Source organism: Clinocottus analis, unplaced genomic scaffold (genome assembly GCF_023055335.1).
Source record: "Clinocottus analis isolate CAN_PGR_092001 unplaced genomic scaffold, fCliAna1.0.p SCAF_18, whole genome shotgun sequence".
In the NCBI taxonomy this organism is placed as follows: Eukaryota; Metazoa; Chordata; class Actinopteri; order Perciformes; family Cottidae; genus Clinocottus; species Clinocottus analis.
The window spans coordinates 16,006,369-16,023,868 of NW_027175909.1; the positions used below are offsets into that span (position 1 = coordinate 16,006,369).

Here is a 17,500-nt window from a genome sequence, read left to right on the forward strand (position 1 = left end):
ATGTGAATTTCTCTTTAATCAGCGAGATGAACAAAGGTGTGACAAAGTCTGTGAGTTGTGTCTGAGGTTGGTTCTGGCGCCCCATGTGGACTAAAGTGGTAGTACCTCTGCGCACCAGGGTCCCTTTAGAAAACCTTATATTTTAAAGGACTACACTGAGACTACAGAGGACCAGGACTAACCTGAGACTATAGAGGACCAGGACTACACTGAGACGATAGAGGACCAGGACTAACCTGAGACTACAGAGGACCAGGACTACACTGAGACTACAGAGGACCAGGACTAACCTGAGACTATAGAGGACCAGGACTACACTGAGACGATAGAGGACCAGGACTAACCTGAGACTACAGAGGACCAGGACTACACTGAGACTACAGAGGACCAGGACTAACCTGAGACTATAGAGGACCAGGACTACACTGAGACGATAGAGGACCAGGACTAACCTGAGACAATAGAGAACCAGGACTAACCTGAGACTACAGAGGACCAGGACTACACTGAGACTACAGAGGACCAGGACTACACTGAGACTATAGAGGACCAGGACTACACTGAGACTATAGAGGACCAGGACTAACCTGAGACTACAGAGGACCAGGACTACACTGAGACTACAGAGGACCAGGACTAACCTGAGACTACAGAGGACCAGGACTACACTGAGACGATAGAGGACCAGGACTAACCTGGCTCTGCATGCTGGTGAGCTCGCGGGCGAACTGCGTGTCCAGCGTGTCGGGCAGCTGGTGGTACGCTGGACTCGGCAGCTCCTTCTTCACGGCCTCCTTGTAGACGAGCTGCAGGACACAGAGGCGACAGACGAGACCTTCAGGTGAGACGACGACGACGGCTAAAAGGTGCAGAAGCAGCGACGCCGGGGTTTCTGCTGGGCGTGGTCACCTGACTCTGCAGCTGCGAGGCCTCTTTAGCGTGAAGCGTCTCCAGAGTCTCGGGCAGCCGGTGGTACAGCGGCGTCGAGGTCTCCTTCCTGCCGGCCTCTTTGTACTTCAGCTGAGAGACACGGCGAGGGTTCAGGTCCAGTGAAGGAGTGGGAATCAAGAACGAGAAAGCTTAAGTTACTTCCGTACTTATTTTACCCCAAACTACGATCTTTTATTAAACCTAACTAAGTATTTTACAATCTTTTCCTGAACCTAACTAAGTATTTTACGATCTTTTCCTGAACCTAACTAAGTATTTTACGATCTTTTATTAAACCTAAATAAGTATTTCATGATATTTTCCTAAACCTAACTAAGTATTTTACGATCTTTTCCTGAACCTAAGTAAGTATTTTACGATCTTTTCCTGAACCTAAGTAAGTATTTCATGATCTTTTCCTAAACCTAAGTAAGTATTTTACGATCTTTTCCTGAACCTAACTAAGGATTTTACGATCTTTTCCTGAACCTAAGCAAGTATTTTACGATCTTTTCCTGAACCTAAGTAAGTATTTTACGATCTTTTATTAAACCAAACTAAGTATTTTACGATCTTTTCCTGAACCTAACTAAGTATTTTACAATCTTTTCCTGACCCTAACTAACAATTTTACGATCTTTTCCCAAACCTAACTAAGTATTTTACGATCTTTTATTAAACCTAACTAAGTATTTTACGATCTTTTCCTGAACCTAACTAAGTATTTTACGATCTTTTATTAAACCTAAGTAAGTATTTTACGATCTTTTCCTGAACCTAAGTAAGTATTTTACGATCTTTTCCTAAACCTAACTAAGTATTTTACGATCTTTTCCCAAACCTAACTAAGTATTTCACGCTCTTGAACCCACCTCGCTCTGCATGTCCGTCTGCTCCTTTGCATGCTGGGAGTGGAGGGTGTCGGCCAATACGGAGTACAGGGCGACGCCCATCTCCTTCTTACCGTCTTCCTTGTACTTCACCTGGTGGCGAAAAAGGTCCTTTAGAGATGAGCGCCACAACTCAGGGAGACGGCCTCCATCTTTGTTTGTGATTCAATCAAATACAGAAGCGAGAACATGAAGTTTTGTTTGAGGTTTTGTTCGGTCGTACCTCGCTCTGCATCTCCGTCTGCTGCCGGGCGAACTGGGTGTCGATGGTTTCCGGCATCAGGTGGAACAGACTGGAGGCGTCGCCCTTTGAAGTCTGCTTGTACTTCAGCTGCACGAGGTCAGAACACACGACAGCGACGGTCACGCCGTGAGGCAACAGAAGCACAGCGAACGGAAAGGAGGTTTTCTCCCACGACAGTTTGACATCGTCGATGTTTTAGTCCAGGAGATGACACAAAACAGCTACAAAGAGACACATACCAGCTACAAAGAGACACATAACAGCTACAAAGAGACAAAAAACAGCTACAAAGAGACAAAAAATAGCTACAAAAAGACGCATAACAGCTACAAAGAGACAAAAAACAGCTACAAAGAGAAACATAACAGCTACAAAGAGACAAAAAACATCTACAAAGAGACACATAACAGCTACAAAGTGCACACCAAACAGCTACAAAGACACAAAGAAGACTATCAAGAGACACACAAATACAAAGTGAAACAAAACAACTACAAAGACACAAAGAAGGCTACAAAGAGACACAAATGTCCAAAGAGACACAAGACGATGATAAAGAGACACAGAACTACAAAGAGACACAAAAATACCACAAAGAGACAAAAAAAGATGACAAAGAGACACAGAACAACTACAAGGAGACACACAAAATACCACAAAGAGACACAAACTACAAAAAGACAACAAATAGACACAAAACAGCTGCAAAGAGACAAAAATAGTGTGTGTGTGTGTGTGTGTGTGTGTGTGTGTGTGTGTGTGTGTGTGTGTACCTGGCTCTGCAGCTGTGAAGCCTCTCTCGCGTGCTGCGTGTCCAGGGTCTCCGGCAGAGTCGAGTACAGCGAGCCGGCCGCGCTTCTCTTCGCTGCTTCTTTGTACTTCATCTGAAGAAGAGAAGAAAAGCTTCAATCACGCGCGGGCCCTGAACGCCTCTTCTTCACCAGAGAGACGTCTGGCCACGAGGATAAAAACACTTCTTTAAAAATACTTCTTCTTTACAAACACAAATTATTAAACTAAAGAGAAACACTAGAATACACAGCAGTGTCGTCGGCGTAGCGGCGATGTGGGATGTTCTCTGGTTTCACATTTAAAAACATTTCCCGGTCCTCCTCCTCCTCCTCCTCTTCCTCCTCCTCCTCTTCCTCCTCCTCCGCTCACCTCGCTCTGCAGCTCCGAGGTCTCTTTGGCGAGCCGGGTCTGGTTCGTCTCTGGGAGCTGAGAGTAGAAGCTGTGAGGGAGGCTCCTCCTGCCGTCCTCCTGGTACCGGTTCTGGTAAAGAGAGACGTCAACTTCAAACTCTCAGATAATGCATTTTATATATATATATACATATATATATATATATATATATGTCCCCAGGTTTTATCATCTGGGGACAATCAGGAGCCGTAACATCGAGAGAGCTCTCTGTGTACTGTGTGTTCTCTGTGTACTCCGTGTACTCTGTGTACTCCGTATACTCTGTGTACTCTGTGTACTCTGTACCTGGCTCTGCATGCTGCTCATCTCTCTGGCGAGGCCGGTCTCCGTCGTGTCGGCCAGAGTGCTGAACAGCGAGCCGGACCACTGCTTCATGGCGCTCTCTTTGTATCTGACCTGAAGTAATACAAATAAAACCAGTTGAGGAGGAGGAGTAGGAGGAGGAGGAGCATGAGGAGGAGGAGCAGGAGGAGGAGAGAGTCTTCAACCTTCCTGCTCACCTGGCTGAGTAGCTCCGCGGCGTCCTTGGCGTGCAGCGTGTCCGTGGTGTGCGGCAGCAGCGAGTACAGAGACGTGCTCGCCTCCTTCCTGCCCGCCTCCGTATACTTGTTCTGCGGGCGGAGATCAACACCTCAGCGTCCTTCCTCTCCTCCTCCTCCTCCTCCACCTCCTCACGTCTGGACTCACCTGACTCTGCAGCTCCGTCAGCCGCCTGGCCAGCTGCGTCTCTGAGGTCTCAGGGAGCCGATGGTACAGCGAGCTCTGAGTCTGCTGCTGCAGGCCGCCACACTGCACCTGCAGGGACACGCTGCACTTCACTGCACAGGTTTATGCTGAAGAAGAAGAAGAAGAAGAAGAAGAAGAAGAAGAAGAAGAAGAAGAAGAAGAAGAAGACACATAGAGTGTCATGGCTTCACCTGGCTCTGGCTCTGGCTGCTCTGCGGCAGCATCGAGTACAGGTGGGTGCTCATCTCCTTCTTGCCCTCCTCCTTATACTTCACCTGCAGGGACACCAGAGTGACGCGTCGTCATAGAGACACTTCCTGTCTGAGGTGAGGTGTGTGTGTGTGGGGGCGGGGGGGGCGGAGCTTCAGCCACCGTACCTCGCTGAGCAGCTCGGAGGCCTCTCTGGCGTGAGCCGTCTCCAACGTCTCCGGCAGCAGAGAGTACAGACTCGAGCCCGCGGCCTTCCTACCCGCCATCTTGTACCGCATCTGAGGAGGAGGAGGAAGAGAATACACAGATGCTTGAAAAGAAGAGGAGGAAAGAGGAGGAGGAGAAGTAGGAGAAGAAGCTCACCTCGCTCTGCAGCTCAGCGACATCTTTAGCGAACGAAGTGTCTCGGGTCTGAGGGAGCTGAGAGTAGAAACTCTGAGAGAGACTCCTCTTGCTGGCCTCCTTGTACCGGCTCTGAGGGAGCAACCAGAGGTCACCAGAGGACGTTAGAGGACGTTAATTAACAATAAATCAACAACAATAAATTTGGTGTTGTGTGATATCGGCAGAAGGGGGCGGGACTTCCCCGCTCTGTAAACAACAACACAACAACAAGCACTCTCACCCCAAAAAAACCTCTAAAGAAGGAGGAGACCTCGTTAGAGGCGACCTCTAAAAGAAGGAGGCGACCTCTAGCGTACCTCGCTCTGCATCTCCGCCACCTCTCTGGCAAACCGGGTGTCCAGGGTTTCAGGCAGCTGAGAGTAAAGAGACGAGGGAGCTCCTCTCACCAGCCCTCTGGGGCGATAGTTCACCTGAGAGGGAGTAAGGGAGAGGGAGAGGTGTCGCTGCAGCAGGCGGTACAGATTTGGACTACATTTCCCAGAATGCCCTCTGTTACCTGGCTGTGCAGCGTGGACATGTCCAGAGCGTGTTGGATCTCTGGAGCGTCGGCGAGTTGAGAGTAGAGGGAGACGGAGTTCCTCCTGCCGTCCTGCGCGTACTTGTTCTGAAACAACCAGGAGGTACACGTTGTACTTCTACTGCACACGCTGTACTTCTACTGCACCACGTGGGGTTCCAGTACCTCGCTCTGGAACTGGTGGACGGTCTTGGCCAGTTGCATCTCACTGGTTTCAGGGAGCTGAGAGTAAAGACTGCTGCTGCGCTGCCTCCGGCCCTCCTGCTTGTACTTGTTCTAGAGTCAGTCAATGTAGTATTCATCCTTTCATCACCTAGTATTCATCCTTTATCTAGTATTCATCCTTCCATCATCTAGTAATCATCCTTTCATCATCTAGTATTCGTCCTTTATTTAGTATTCATCCTTCCATCATCTAGTATTCCTCCTTCCAACCTCTAGTATTCATCCTTTATTTAGTATTCATCCTTCCATCATCTAGTATTCATCATTTCATCCTCTAGTATTCGTCCTTTATTTAGTATTCATCCTTCCATCATCTAGTATTCATCCTTCCATCATCTAGTATCCATCCTTTATCTAGTATTCATCTTTTCATCATCTAGTATTCATCCTTCAACAAGTATGCATCCTTCCATCATCAAGTATGCATCATTCCATCATCTAGTATTCATCTATCAGTTTTCATTTCATCCATCCTTCCATCTACCCTCCCCCCTCCCCCTCTCCCCCTCTCCCTCCCCTCTGACCTCACTCAAGATGTCCGTCAGCTCTTTGATGAACTTGGTCTCAGAGGTTTGTGGCAGCAGCGAGTAAAGAGAGTTCTCCTTCACGCTGCCTTTGTATTTATTCTGAAACACAGAAGATTCAATCTTCTTCTTCTCTCATCAACCACACGATGAAGTACAAGTACCAGTTCAAGTACCGGTATAAGTACCAGTACCAGTAAAAGTAAAAGTACCTCACTCTGCAGCTCTGACGCCTCTCTGGCGTGCTGCGTCTCAGGCGTCTGCGGCAGGACGGAGTACAGAGACATGGCCGCCTCCTTCCTGCCCTCCTCTTTGTACTGCGACTGAGGGAGCGACACAAAGGATCAGAGCGTGTGTGTGTGTGTGTGTGTGTATGTGTGTGTGTGTGTGTGTGTGTGTGTGTTACCTCAGATATCACAGCGCTGATGTTCTTGGCGTGGATGAGTTCGGCTTCAGGAACAAACAGACTGTGACCCCTCATCTTCTCAAAGTCCTCCTTATACCTCACCTGCAGGAGGGAGGACATGAAGGTAGACTTGTGTCTTCATTATGCGAACAAACATCTTGTTTGTAAGTAAATTATCTGACCGCAAATCCCAAATCTTTGCTCTGAAATCAAAAATCTTTGCTCTAAAAAAAAATATCCGCTCTCAAAAAAAACACTGTCAAAAGAAAAATTCTGTCTAAAAAAAAAAAAAAAAAAAAAAACCCTCAAAAAAAATTACGCTCTAAAAATAAAAACATCTCAAAAAAATATCCTCTCCAAAAAAAAACGCTCTCTGAAAAAAAAATTGACTCTCAAAACAAAAAAACGCTTGAAAAAAAAAGTATTTTTGGTTGAAAACACACAACTTTAAACACACTGTTACTTACACTTCTATCAGCCTTTATTTATTCCTTCCCTCCTTCCATCCTGCCTTAATTCCTTCCTTCCTTCCCTCCTTCTATCCATCCATCCATTCTATATTCCTTCCTTCCTTCCCTCCTTCCCTCTTGCCTTAATTCCTTCCATCCATCATTTCTTCCTTCTTTCCATCTATCCATCATCCATCCATCCTTCCTTCCTTCATTCCTTCCAGCATCCATCCATCATTTCTTTCCTTCTTTCCTTCTTTCATCATCCTTTCTTCTTTCCTTCCCGATGAAAGTCTTAATGTATTAAATATAAATGAATTATACTGAAGACATAACAGTGTAATATATCAGAGTATGTGTATATATTTATATATATATTTATATATTGACTGGTTGGAGGTTTTGGTGACAGCCAGCAGAGAGAAATGGAATCAATCCAGAAAGACGAGCTGTGAGAACCAGAGCTCTGAAGTACAAGTACACGGACCGAGTACAAGTACACAGACGTAGTACTTTCTGCAGTATCACAGTGACCGCAACTAAAATATCTCAAAATGGTACATGCACTTGTATAATATCTAAATATACTTTTCTCTCTCTCTCTCTCTCTCTCTCGTCTCCATGGTAACAGCATCATCTCTCGCTTTAGGTTGGAGAGAGAGAGCGAGAGAGAGAGAGAGAGAGAGAGAGAGAGAGAGAGAGAGAGAGAGCGAGATGAGTCACTGAGCTGCCAAGTTTCACTCTCAATAACTCAGCCTCCCACGTGATCCCACAGCCACATTCACCACCAGATGTACATATATATAAATATATATATATGAATATATATATATATGAATATATATATATATATATATATATATATATATATATATATATTTATAGAGAGCTAGTAACGTTAGCAGCACCGCTAACAGAAAACCAGCGAATATTCACTGATTTATGAGCCGTTTAAAGCTCGTTATTCGGCTCCATTAACACTCAGAACGCTTCCTGTTCACGGACCCTGAACCCAGCTGATCACTCACATCGCTGACGAGCAGGCTGCACCTCCTGTTGAAGGCCGGGTCGGGGAGAGGAGGCCTCTGGCCAGAGGAGGCCTGAAAGACACGACAGGGGTCATTATGTTTACAGGAGGAGAGCTAGCAACGTTAGCAGCACCGCTAACAGAGAGCCAGCAGGAGGAGAGCTAGCAACGTTAGCAGCACCGCTAACAGAGAGCCAGCAGAAGAGAGCTAGTAACGTTAGCGGATAATTTTGGTTTAAATTAAATGAGTAAAGATTAAAAGTTAAAGTGACTTTGTGAGTAAAGAGCTGAGTCAGACATCTTTGTATTGTTAAAACTTTCTCCGGTTTCCAGCAAAGCTTCACAGGAGCCTGAACGCCTCGTCCGATCGTCAGATAGCGAAGTCTTTACTTTCTTTACTTTCATCGAGAGGAACTCCACCATTTCTTTTCTTCACTTTGTTATCTGATGATTTTGAGGATTTCACTTTTGTTTAAAAGTTGCAAGCAGGAAGTTAATCTCACCTCTGATTCATAAGCTCCCTGCAGCCTCTTCGCCCGACCCTCCTCTTCCTCTCTCTTCTCTTCTTCTACTTTTTCCTCTTCCTCTCTCCTCTCTTCTTCTCCTCCCTCCTCTTCCTCTCTCTTATCTTCTTCTCCTCCCTCCTCTTCCTCTCTCTTCTCTTTTTCTCCTCCCTCCTCCTCCTCTCTCTTCTCTTCTTTTCCTCCCTCTTCCTCTCTCTTCTCTTCTTCTCCTCCCTTCTCTTCCTCTCTCGTCTCTTCTTCTCCTTTTTCCTCTTCCTCTCTCCTCTCTTCTTCTCCTCCCTCCTCTTCCTCTCTCTTCTCTTCCTCTCTCTTCTCTTCTCTTCCTCCCTCTTCCTCTCTCTTCTCTACTTCTCCTCCCTCTTCCTCTCTCTTCTCTTCTCCATCTCTCTTCTCTTCTTCTCCTACCTCTTTCTCGTTCTTATCTTCTTCCTCTCTCTTCTCTTTTTCCTCTCTCTTTTCTTCTTCATCTCCCTCCTCTCCATCTCTCTTTTCTTGTTCTCCTCCCTCTTCCTCTCTCTTCTCCTCTTCTCCTCCCTCCTCTTCCTCTCTTATTTGGTGAGTTTTGACCTCCTCTTCTTCCGTCTCTCGCTCCACGATCACGGCGTCTCTCTTCTCGTCCTCTTCCTCCATGTCGGCCTCTGAAGACAAAGCTTGATTACTGTCTTTTATTTACGATTTCAAAACAATTCTAAACAAGATAAGAAGCATTAAAGAGGAAAACAACAACAGAAAAGTCTGGAGGGATTATGTCCTCAGCATCTCCTCACGCTCCCGGTCTCTGTTTCTCCTTCAGACAGTCTTCGACGTCCCGCTCTTCGTCTTTAACTTCTTCGTCCTTCGTCCTGGAACCCGACCGGACGGCGTCGCCTCGTCTCGTCTTGTGTGCCGTCCGACTCTTCTGGGTGTCGGTTCGTTGGGTTTCCTCTTATCGCTGTTGGACTTCTACATTTAGCCCTCTACTCGAGAGCTTATCGCCACCGTGCCCTTCATCCCAGTAACAGTGTGTGTGTGTGTGTGTGTGTGTGTGTGTGTGTGTGTTGGACTACAACATTGAGGGCAAATGCTCTGTGCATGTGTCACTGCTGTCTGTGTGTAGGCTGATGGTTGAAGGTGAACAGAATACCGTAAGCTGGAAGGAATGCTCTTGCATAGTTCCTATTTTTTACCTTCATTATTATCTTTGTATGAATGTTATTATTTTGGACTTCTATCTGTATCTGTACTTATTTCTGATCTTCTGCTGAATGTTCTTCTCTGGGGATCAATACAGATCTATCTTGTCTTAGAAAGAAACTCTTCTCTTCTGCAGAACTTAACAACGGAAACTGTTCCCAAGTTGAGCAGAAAACGTCGAAACAAGTACATGTTTTAGCTGTTCAAGGTAACGTATGAAAAAGTTACTTTATTTGGAGTTTTAAATACAAAAGCTATTCTCAAATGTGTGGTCAGCATTTTTACCATTGGTGGCAACCTGTTTTGTCCTTTTACAAAGATCTAGTTTACAGCCGGTTTACATCAGGTAGCTGCTGCCAGCTAGAAGCAGGTAGCTAGCAGCAGGCAGCTAGCAGCAGGTAGCTAGCAGTAGGTAGCTGCTGCCAGCTAGAAGCAGGTAGCTAGCAGTAGGTAGCTAACAGTGGATTGTTGCTGCCAGCTAGAAGCAGGTAGCTAGCAGCAGGTAGTTGCTGCCAGCTAGAAGCAGGTAGCTAGCAGTAGGTAGCTAACAGTGGATTGTTGCTGCCAGCTAGAAGCAGGTAGCTAGCAGCAGGTAGCTAGCAGTAGGTAGCTGCTGCCAGCTAGAAGCAGGTAGCTAGCAGCAGGTAGCTAGCAGTAGGTAGCTGCTGCCAGCTGGCAGCAGGTAGCTGGCAGCCTGACCACAGCGTCAGATGGTAAACCACCGAGTAGAAAGGACATCGACCTGATCAAGAGCGAGCGGAGCAGAGCCGACTGTTTGTGAGCCAAAGGACCATCTGCTGAACTACGGCTAAACAACAACACAACACAGCTACACATCACGACAACACTGCATCGTCTGCATAACAGCGTGGCTCTCATAACACTCTACGTTGTGCGTTTCGTACACGACGTGTATGGCCGTGCGAGGAAGCGACAAAAATGCCGGCACGACACAAAAAAATCTGGGTCCAATTTTTTCCACGTTGTGTTTACAAATATTACTCTGTGTGCCTTTCGGGACATTTTCTCTTCACTGAGGCGCCAGCTTTTCCACCACCTTGCAATATTCAGCTTGATTCCTTTTTTTAAATAAAACATAAAAGCAGAGCGCGATCCCGACTTGTTCGGAGGCAAACTAATTAACGAGGTCTTTGAACACATCACGGGTCCAGTGGCCTGACTAACAGCTGAGTCCTGGACCGAGGATCACAGGAAACCGGCCTCGAGGGGCTTCATGCCTCCTCTCAGAGACACAGGACACACAATGAGCAATGTCTCTCTCTCTCTCTCGCTCTCTCTTTCAGATCTCGGTAATACATTCAGAAACACAAAGCATTCTGGGAGGAATCCCTGTGATCTCGTCCTGATGTGAACCAGATGAAAAAAAAATGAAACATTCCCTGTGAGATCAGACACGATTCTGTTCATTTACATTTGAATTTCTCTTATTCAGAGGTTCAGATTCAAGAGAACATAAACGCCTCATCTCTCTCTCTCTCTTTCTCTCTCTCTCTTTCTCTCTCTCTCTCTCTCTTTCAGGCCTCCTCTTCGACCGCCCTCACATCTTCCTCCTACTCTCCTCCTCTTCCTCCCACCTCTTCTCTCAGCAGCAGGTCGGCCTCGAAAAGAGCAGAGTCATAAAATAAAATGTGGAAGAGGCTGTTGAACACCAGAGAGAGAGAGAGAGAGAGAGAGAGAGAGAGAGAGAGAGAAAGAGAGAGAGAGAGAGAGAGAGAGAGAGAATGTGGGTCCATTAATTAAAGTGTAGCGAATGAGGAGAGAGGATCTGTGGTGTATTAACACGGCGGAATAATGTGATCACTCGGTCAGGTAAACAGAGGGAGAGAAGAGGAGGACGAGGAGGAGGATGAAGAAGAGGAGGAGAGGAAAACAAAGGGATGGATCAGAGAGGACAGACAGCAGCAGAAAGGAGGAGAGATGGTTTGACGACGAGCACTTTGTCTCTAACTCTGAACCTCAAGCAAGTTTGGGGGGCGTTTCTCTTTGGTCTCGTTTTTCAAAATAAAAGTCCTGCTCCTCTCTGCTCCGTGTTCACTTCCTGAAGTTCAGTCAGAGTTTAATGTTTTTTAATCCGATTAAACGATTTATTAGACGAGAGATTTTAAATGAGAGGTTTTTGACAATTTTCAGCTTGGTTTTCACATTTTAGGACAGAAGCCTTCGTCACACGTGATGTGTTTGAGGACCGTCGGAAAGATCAATGTGAGGAGAAATTGCATGAAGAAAACCTGCTTGCCAACCTGCTTGCGTGCAGAGGGTTAAAGGGTGTGTCACGTTGAGATGACATTAAGGGGAGGTGTAGCACAATGACAGAAAGTGTTTTTGTTTGTGTTTTGCATCCTGACAAATTCAATAAAACGTTCAACCAAAATAAATAAATGGGGAAAAATATTTAAAATAGAAATAGGAAGAACACACTCTACCTTCATTGCCATCTGCTGCGGGTCACAGGGTCATCAGGACACACAGGAAGAGCATCTGTGTACACTCTCTCTCTCTCTCTCCCTCTCTCTCTCTCTCTCTGTCTCTCTCTCTCTCTCACTCTCTCTCTCTCTCTCTCTCTCTCTCTCTCTCTCTCTCTCTCAGTCTCTCTCTCTCACACACACACACACACACACACACACACTCTCTCTTTCTCTCTAACACAGACACAAATACAGAAACAGTTTTTAAAAAACACTTGAAACACATGAACTACTAATGATATTTAAGAGTCTAAAATACGTTCATAGCAGTACTTTATCCACTGAACTAATACTTTTGTACTAATACACTGTACTAATACTATGTACTAATACACTGTACTAGTACTCAGTTACAAACAATCAGAACTCATAATATAAATGACGGTCACTTACACACACTGGTTCACGAGCAGCTCCTCTTCCAACAGATGATGTCATCAACACCGCAGGCCTTGATGATGTCACAGTGTGTGTGTGTGTGTGTGCGTGCGTGCGTTTGTGTGTGACTGGGCTCTCTGACCAAAATGCACCCGTTACACATTTCACTTGCATACAAACACAGACCAGGACAAACAATGTGTGTGTGTGTGTGTGTGTGTGTGTGTGTGTGTGTGTTTGTGTGTGTGTACATACAATACTGATCTGCTCCTGAGTCCTTCTGAGTCTTTGCATCTCCGGCGTGTCGGACACGATGCTGAAGCCTCGACCTTTACTCTCCTCAAAGTCCTTCTTGTACTTCACCTGCAGGAGAGCAAGAGGGCCGTTACAGGGGCCCGATGCGTTACAGGGGCCCGATGCGTTACAGGGGCCCGATGAGTTACAGGGGCCCGATGAGTTACAGGGGCCCGATGCGTTACAGGGGCCCGATGCGTTACAGGGGCCCGATGCGTTACAGGGGCCCGATGAGTTACAGGGGCCCGATGAGTTACAGGGGCCCGATGCGTTACAGGGGCCCGATGCGTTACAGGGGCCCGATGCGTTACAGGGGCCCGATGAGTTACAGGGGCCCGATGAGTTACAGGGGCCCGATGCGTTACAGGGGCCCGATGCGTTACAGGGGCCCGATGCGTTACAGGGGCCCGATGAGTTACAGGGGCCCGATGCGTTACAGGGGCCCGATGCGTTACAGGGGCCCGATGAGTTACAGGGGCCCGATGAGTTACAGGGGCCCGATGAGTTACAGGGGCCCGATGCGTTACAGGGGCCCGATGAGTTACAGGGGCCCGATGCGTTACAGGGGCCCGATGCGTTACAGGGGCCCGATGCGTTACAGGGGCCCGATGCGTTACAGGGGCCCGATGAGTTACAGGGGCCCGATGAGTTACAGGGGCCCGATGTGTTACAGGGGCCCGATGTGTTACAGGGGCCCGATGCGTTACAGGGGCCCGATGCGTTACAGGGGCCCGATGCGTTACAGGGGCCCGATGAGTTACAGGGGCCCGATGAGTTACAGGGGCCCGATGCGTTACAGGGGCCCGATGTGTTACAGGGGCCCGATGCGTTACAGGGGCCCGATGAGTTACAGGGGCCCGATGCGTTACAGGGGCCCGATGAGTTTCGGGGACCCGATGAGTTAGCAATTCTGGGTTGTCGCTCAAGGACATTTTAATCCCAGAATAATATTCACTATAACAGCGACCACAGTTACCAGCTAGCCGTGATTAATATTTACATTTTGAGGAAAGTGTAACTTAATCATTCACGTGCTGCTAACATGACAGCATACAACATAAAATACAACTTCTGCGACTGTTTTTTGCTCAAAATTTGCTCCAAATTACAGCTGCGTCACTGCCAAACAGCAGGCAGAGCGGCCGATATACAGCCCACAGCAACAACAACAACAACAACAACAACAAGAGAGCAGCAGGCGGTTATTTCTCACTCCGCCTGAACTTCACTTCAGAGCAAACACTGCAGCTCATTTAGCCATAAAGTCCTCCTGCTGGTGTCTATAGATATATGACTCAGACAGTGTGTGTGTGTGTGTGTGTGTGTGTGTGTGTGTGTGTGTGTGTGTGTGTGTGTGTGTTCTGCTCTCACGGTGATTGTCCCCGTTCAAGCCATAAAGCAGATTAAATCCAGATTCATCAGTCGTGGGCTCCTTGCTGAGCTAATATGACAAGCTAACGAGCTAAATCACACACGCTCTCTCTCTCACACACACACACACACACACACACACACACACACACACACACACCAATGGAGGGTGGAATTAACAACTAGTGCAGGAGGAGGAGTCTGATGAGGAATCTGATAAAGCTGTGATGTGAGACGGGCCCCTAGGACGTATTTAAGAAGTGGAGGAACGCGTTCTCAGCAACGCTTTACAAACCCCCCCCAGTCTCAGCATTTAACACCTCACATTTTAAAATAAACTGTTCACAAGAAACAACTGATGGGATAAATTAAGTAAACTCATGACGTGTTTTAGGTCGGCGTTAAGTTAACTTCTGTACGTCACTTAAATTAAGTCAATCGTGACCTCTGGTGTCACAAGTCCTGTTATTCCTTTTGTTCGTAACCTGACCTAATGCTACGCTAAGTTTGTTACATTGTTTAGTGAAGTAACTTCATGCTACGCTACGTTTGTTACATTGTTTAGTTACGTAGCTTTATGCTATACTAAGCTTGTTACATTGTGTTGTAACATTGTTTTGCTAGGTTAATTTAAACTAGCTATGCTACATTACCTTTAGTTACATTAATTTAACTATGTAGCGAAATGTAGCAAAACTTAACGAGGACATCAGATTTTTGAAATTAAAATCACGTCCACTCCTCAGCGGGTCACATGATCACGTCCACTCCTCTGCACCAGAACAACACAACTAGGTCAGCGCTGAGCATATGAGGCTAACACAACGTCTTTGTGTTATAATCAGCTTCCTGCAGCTAATGGGAAGTGATTTCAACATCACCTCCGGGGAGGAGGAGGAGGAGGAAGAGGAGGAGGAGGAAGAAGACGAAGAGGAGGAACAAGAAGAGGAGGAGCAAGTTACAACACATTCTGTCATTTTATGGAAGATAGAAAACACAACAAGGGAGAGGAACTGAATAGTTTCATGTATGTAAATGAAAAACTGTTAATAAAGTTTTTTTTTAAATTTTCTGCGGACAGAGCCGAACACACAACAACAACAACAACAACAACACATATCCCATGACAAACAGTACGTCCCCTTCTGCTAACTGCTGAGTGGACATCTGTCCTTTTGTCCTGCTGTCACACACACACACACACTCTGACACACACACACATGCTGACACACACACTCTGACACACGCACACACATTCAGACACACACATTCTCACACACGCACATGCACGCACATGCAGACACACACACTGACACACATAGTCACACACATTCTGACACACATACACACACACACACAGATACACACATGCAGACACGCAAACACACACAGAGATACACAGTTACTCACACACACAGACACACACAGAGGACGAGGACATGTGCAACACGAGTGACGCCGCGTTCTTCGCGTCGGCCTCTTGTGTCGTCTCCGCAGCTTCTTCTGACACACCTGAGCGCTTGTTTTCCTCCCCGGGCGGCGCCAGAGGGGCGGAGACAGGAGCCAGTTTAAATCAAGATCTGAGTGATGAGTGGCGCTATATCTGGCCGGCTATATCTCACCCAGACGTACCTGATTATTAGTCGTCATACGCGCGAGAACATGTGCTCTCCTAATAGTTTGATACAAACAAGGTAAAGTCACACCTGAGCCGCCACACAATGCAGGTGTGTCACATCAGGACACGCTCTATCAACCCTCCTCCCCTCAACCCATCAAGACAGGTGGTCACCTGTGGGTGTGTGTAGGTGTGTGTGGGTGTGTGTAGGTGTGTGTAGGTGTGCGTAGGTGTGTGTAGGTGTGCGTCTGATACCTGACTCTGTAGCTCGCTCTGCTGTCGCAGCCTCAGGTTCTCTGGAGTGTCGGTCACGATGGTGAAGGACGTCTTGGGGTAATGTCTGAAGGACAAACATGACACCGCGTGACCGTTACACCGCGTGACCGTTACACCGCGTGACCGTTACAGCGTGTGATCACTGCAGAAGACTTTCACTATTTATGTTACACTGTTGCGTTACACTGTTGCGTTACACCGTTTCGTTATTCATGTTACATGGTTGCATTACATGGTGGCGTTACATGGTGGCGTCACATGGTGGGGTCACATGGTGGCGTCACATGGTGGGGTCACATGGTGGGGTCACATGGTGGGGTCACATGGTGGCGTCACATAGTGGCGTCACATGGAGGCGTCACATGGTGGCGTCACATGGTGGCGTCACATGGTGGCGTCACATGGTGGCGTCACATGGTGGCGTCACATGGTGGCGTCACATAGTGGCGTCACATGGTGGCGTTACATGGTGGCGTCACATGGTGGCGTCACATGGTGGCGTTACATAGTGGCGTCACATGGTGGCATTACATGGTGGCGTCACATGGTGGCGTTACATGGTGGCGTCACATGGTGGGGTTACATGGTGGGGTTACATGGTGGCGTTACATGGTGGCGTCACATGGTGGCGTTACATGGTGGCGTTACATGGTGGCGTGACATAGTGGGGTTACATGGCGTTACATGGTGGGGTTACATGGTGGCGTTACATGGTGGCGTTACATGGTGGCGTTACATGGTGGCGTCACATGGTGGCGTCACATGGTGGCGTCACATGGTGGCGCCACATGGTGGCGTCACATGGTGGCGTCACATGGTGGCGTCACATGGTGGCGCCACATGGTGGCGTCACATGGTGGCGTTACATGGTGGCGTCACATGGTGGCGTCACATGGTGGCGTCACATGGTGGCGTCACATGGTGGGGGTCACATGGTGGCGTCACATGGTGGCGTCACATGGTGGCGTCACATGGTGGGGGTCACATGGTGGCGTCACATGGTGGCGTCACATGGTGGCGTTACACTGTTGGGTTACACGGTTGCATTATTTGTGTTCCATGGTTGCGTTATGCGGTGGCGTTACTTATATATCTTACTTGTGTACTTTGAGTAAAAGTTAAATGTGACCTCTGGACTTTCTCCTGGGCGAAAGTCTTATTTTTTATGTTACGTTAAACTGGTTACGTTATTTCGTGACTAACGTTAATTTGTTTGTTACGCGATATTTATTTGAATATTTGCTTTATTAAAACGTAATTAAGGGAATTAGTGGTTTTAATCATATATGTATGCAGCTAACGTTAATGGATTTAAGTTCTCATAAAGCATCCTTATCCTTTGATCGTAGCTTCTTAATATCGGACCCTCATGAAGGTCACATTCATGTTTTCACAGACTTCATTTGCGTGAAAGTTGTGCTCTGTATATTCTCACTCCGTAAAGTCATTTCTGTTCAGTCCTTTGAAACAATGGAGGCTGCCGTCTGAGAGGAACCTGAATGAGGTAATGACCCACCCAGACGACGGCATTAGCAGCAACAAAGACCCATTGAAGACGCTGCCGTCACTCTGTGAATGTCACTGGACCTTTGAGCCTCTCGTGAGTGACCTTTTGTTTTCTTCT

General features: G+C 47.2%; 1 protein-coding gene and 1 long non-coding RNA gene across 8 annotated transcripts in view; both read right to left on the reverse strand.

The window, feature by feature from the left end:
* LOC137788479 (nebulin-like) overlaps positions 1-12,031 on the reverse strand; it is a 27,589-nt gene extending 15,558 nt beyond the window's left edge. For 2 of the 6 annotated variants that reach the window (XM_068581296.1, XM_068581294.1), the window contains exons 1-20: positions 8,260-12,029; positions 7,758-7,829; positions 6,281-6,382; positions 6,087-6,197; positions 5,875-5,976; positions 5,291-5,401; positions 5,105-5,212; positions 4,905-5,018; positions 4,567-4,677; positions 4,371-4,481; positions 4,185-4,268; positions 3,955-4,062; positions 3,768-3,878; positions 3,553-3,663; positions 3,226-3,336; positions 2,838-2,948; positions 2,044-2,151; positions 1,803-1,913; positions 910-1,020; positions 696-806 (exon numbers count right to left, since the gene is read on the reverse strand). In XM_068581296.1, the coding sequence (XP_068437397.1) occupies positions 696-806; positions 910-1,020; positions 1,803-1,913; positions 2,044-2,151; positions 2,838-2,948; positions 3,226-3,336; positions 3,553-3,663; positions 3,768-3,878; positions 3,955-4,062; positions 4,185-4,268; positions 4,371-4,481; positions 4,567-4,677; positions 4,905-5,018; positions 5,105-5,212; positions 5,291-5,401; positions 5,875-5,976; positions 6,087-6,197; positions 6,281-6,382; positions 7,758-7,829; positions 8,260-8,910 (2,670 nt within the window). In that variant the 5' untranslated portion in view covers positions 8,911-12,029. Of the gene's footprint in view, positions 1-695; positions 807-909; positions 1,021-1,802; positions 1,914-2,043; positions 2,152-2,837; positions 2,949-3,225; positions 3,337-3,552; positions 3,664-3,767; positions 3,879-3,954; positions 4,063-4,184; positions 4,269-4,370; positions 4,482-4,566; positions 4,678-4,904; positions 5,019-5,104; positions 5,213-5,290; positions 5,402-5,874; positions 5,977-6,086; positions 6,198-6,280; positions 6,383-7,757; positions 7,830-8,259 lie in introns of all 6 variants that reach the window. The other 4 variants (XM_068581295.1, XM_068581292.1, XM_068581293.1 and 1 more) reach the window with 3 other exon arrangements.
* A 38-nt stretch (positions 12,032-12,069) lies between these two features.
* The window catches only part of LOC137788545 (uncharacterized), a 13,841-nt gene continuing 8,410 nt past the window's right edge, over positions 12,070-17,500 (reverse strand). The window contains exons 3-5 of one of the 2 annotated variants that reach the window (XR_011077762.1): positions 15,856-15,940; positions 12,333-12,680; positions 12,099-12,113 (exon numbers count right to left, since the gene is read on the reverse strand). This is a non-coding gene — a long non-coding RNA (uncharacterized lncRNA). Of the gene's footprint in view, positions 12,681-15,855; positions 15,941-17,500 lie in introns of both variants that reach the window. The other variant, XR_011077761.1, reaches the window with a different exon arrangement.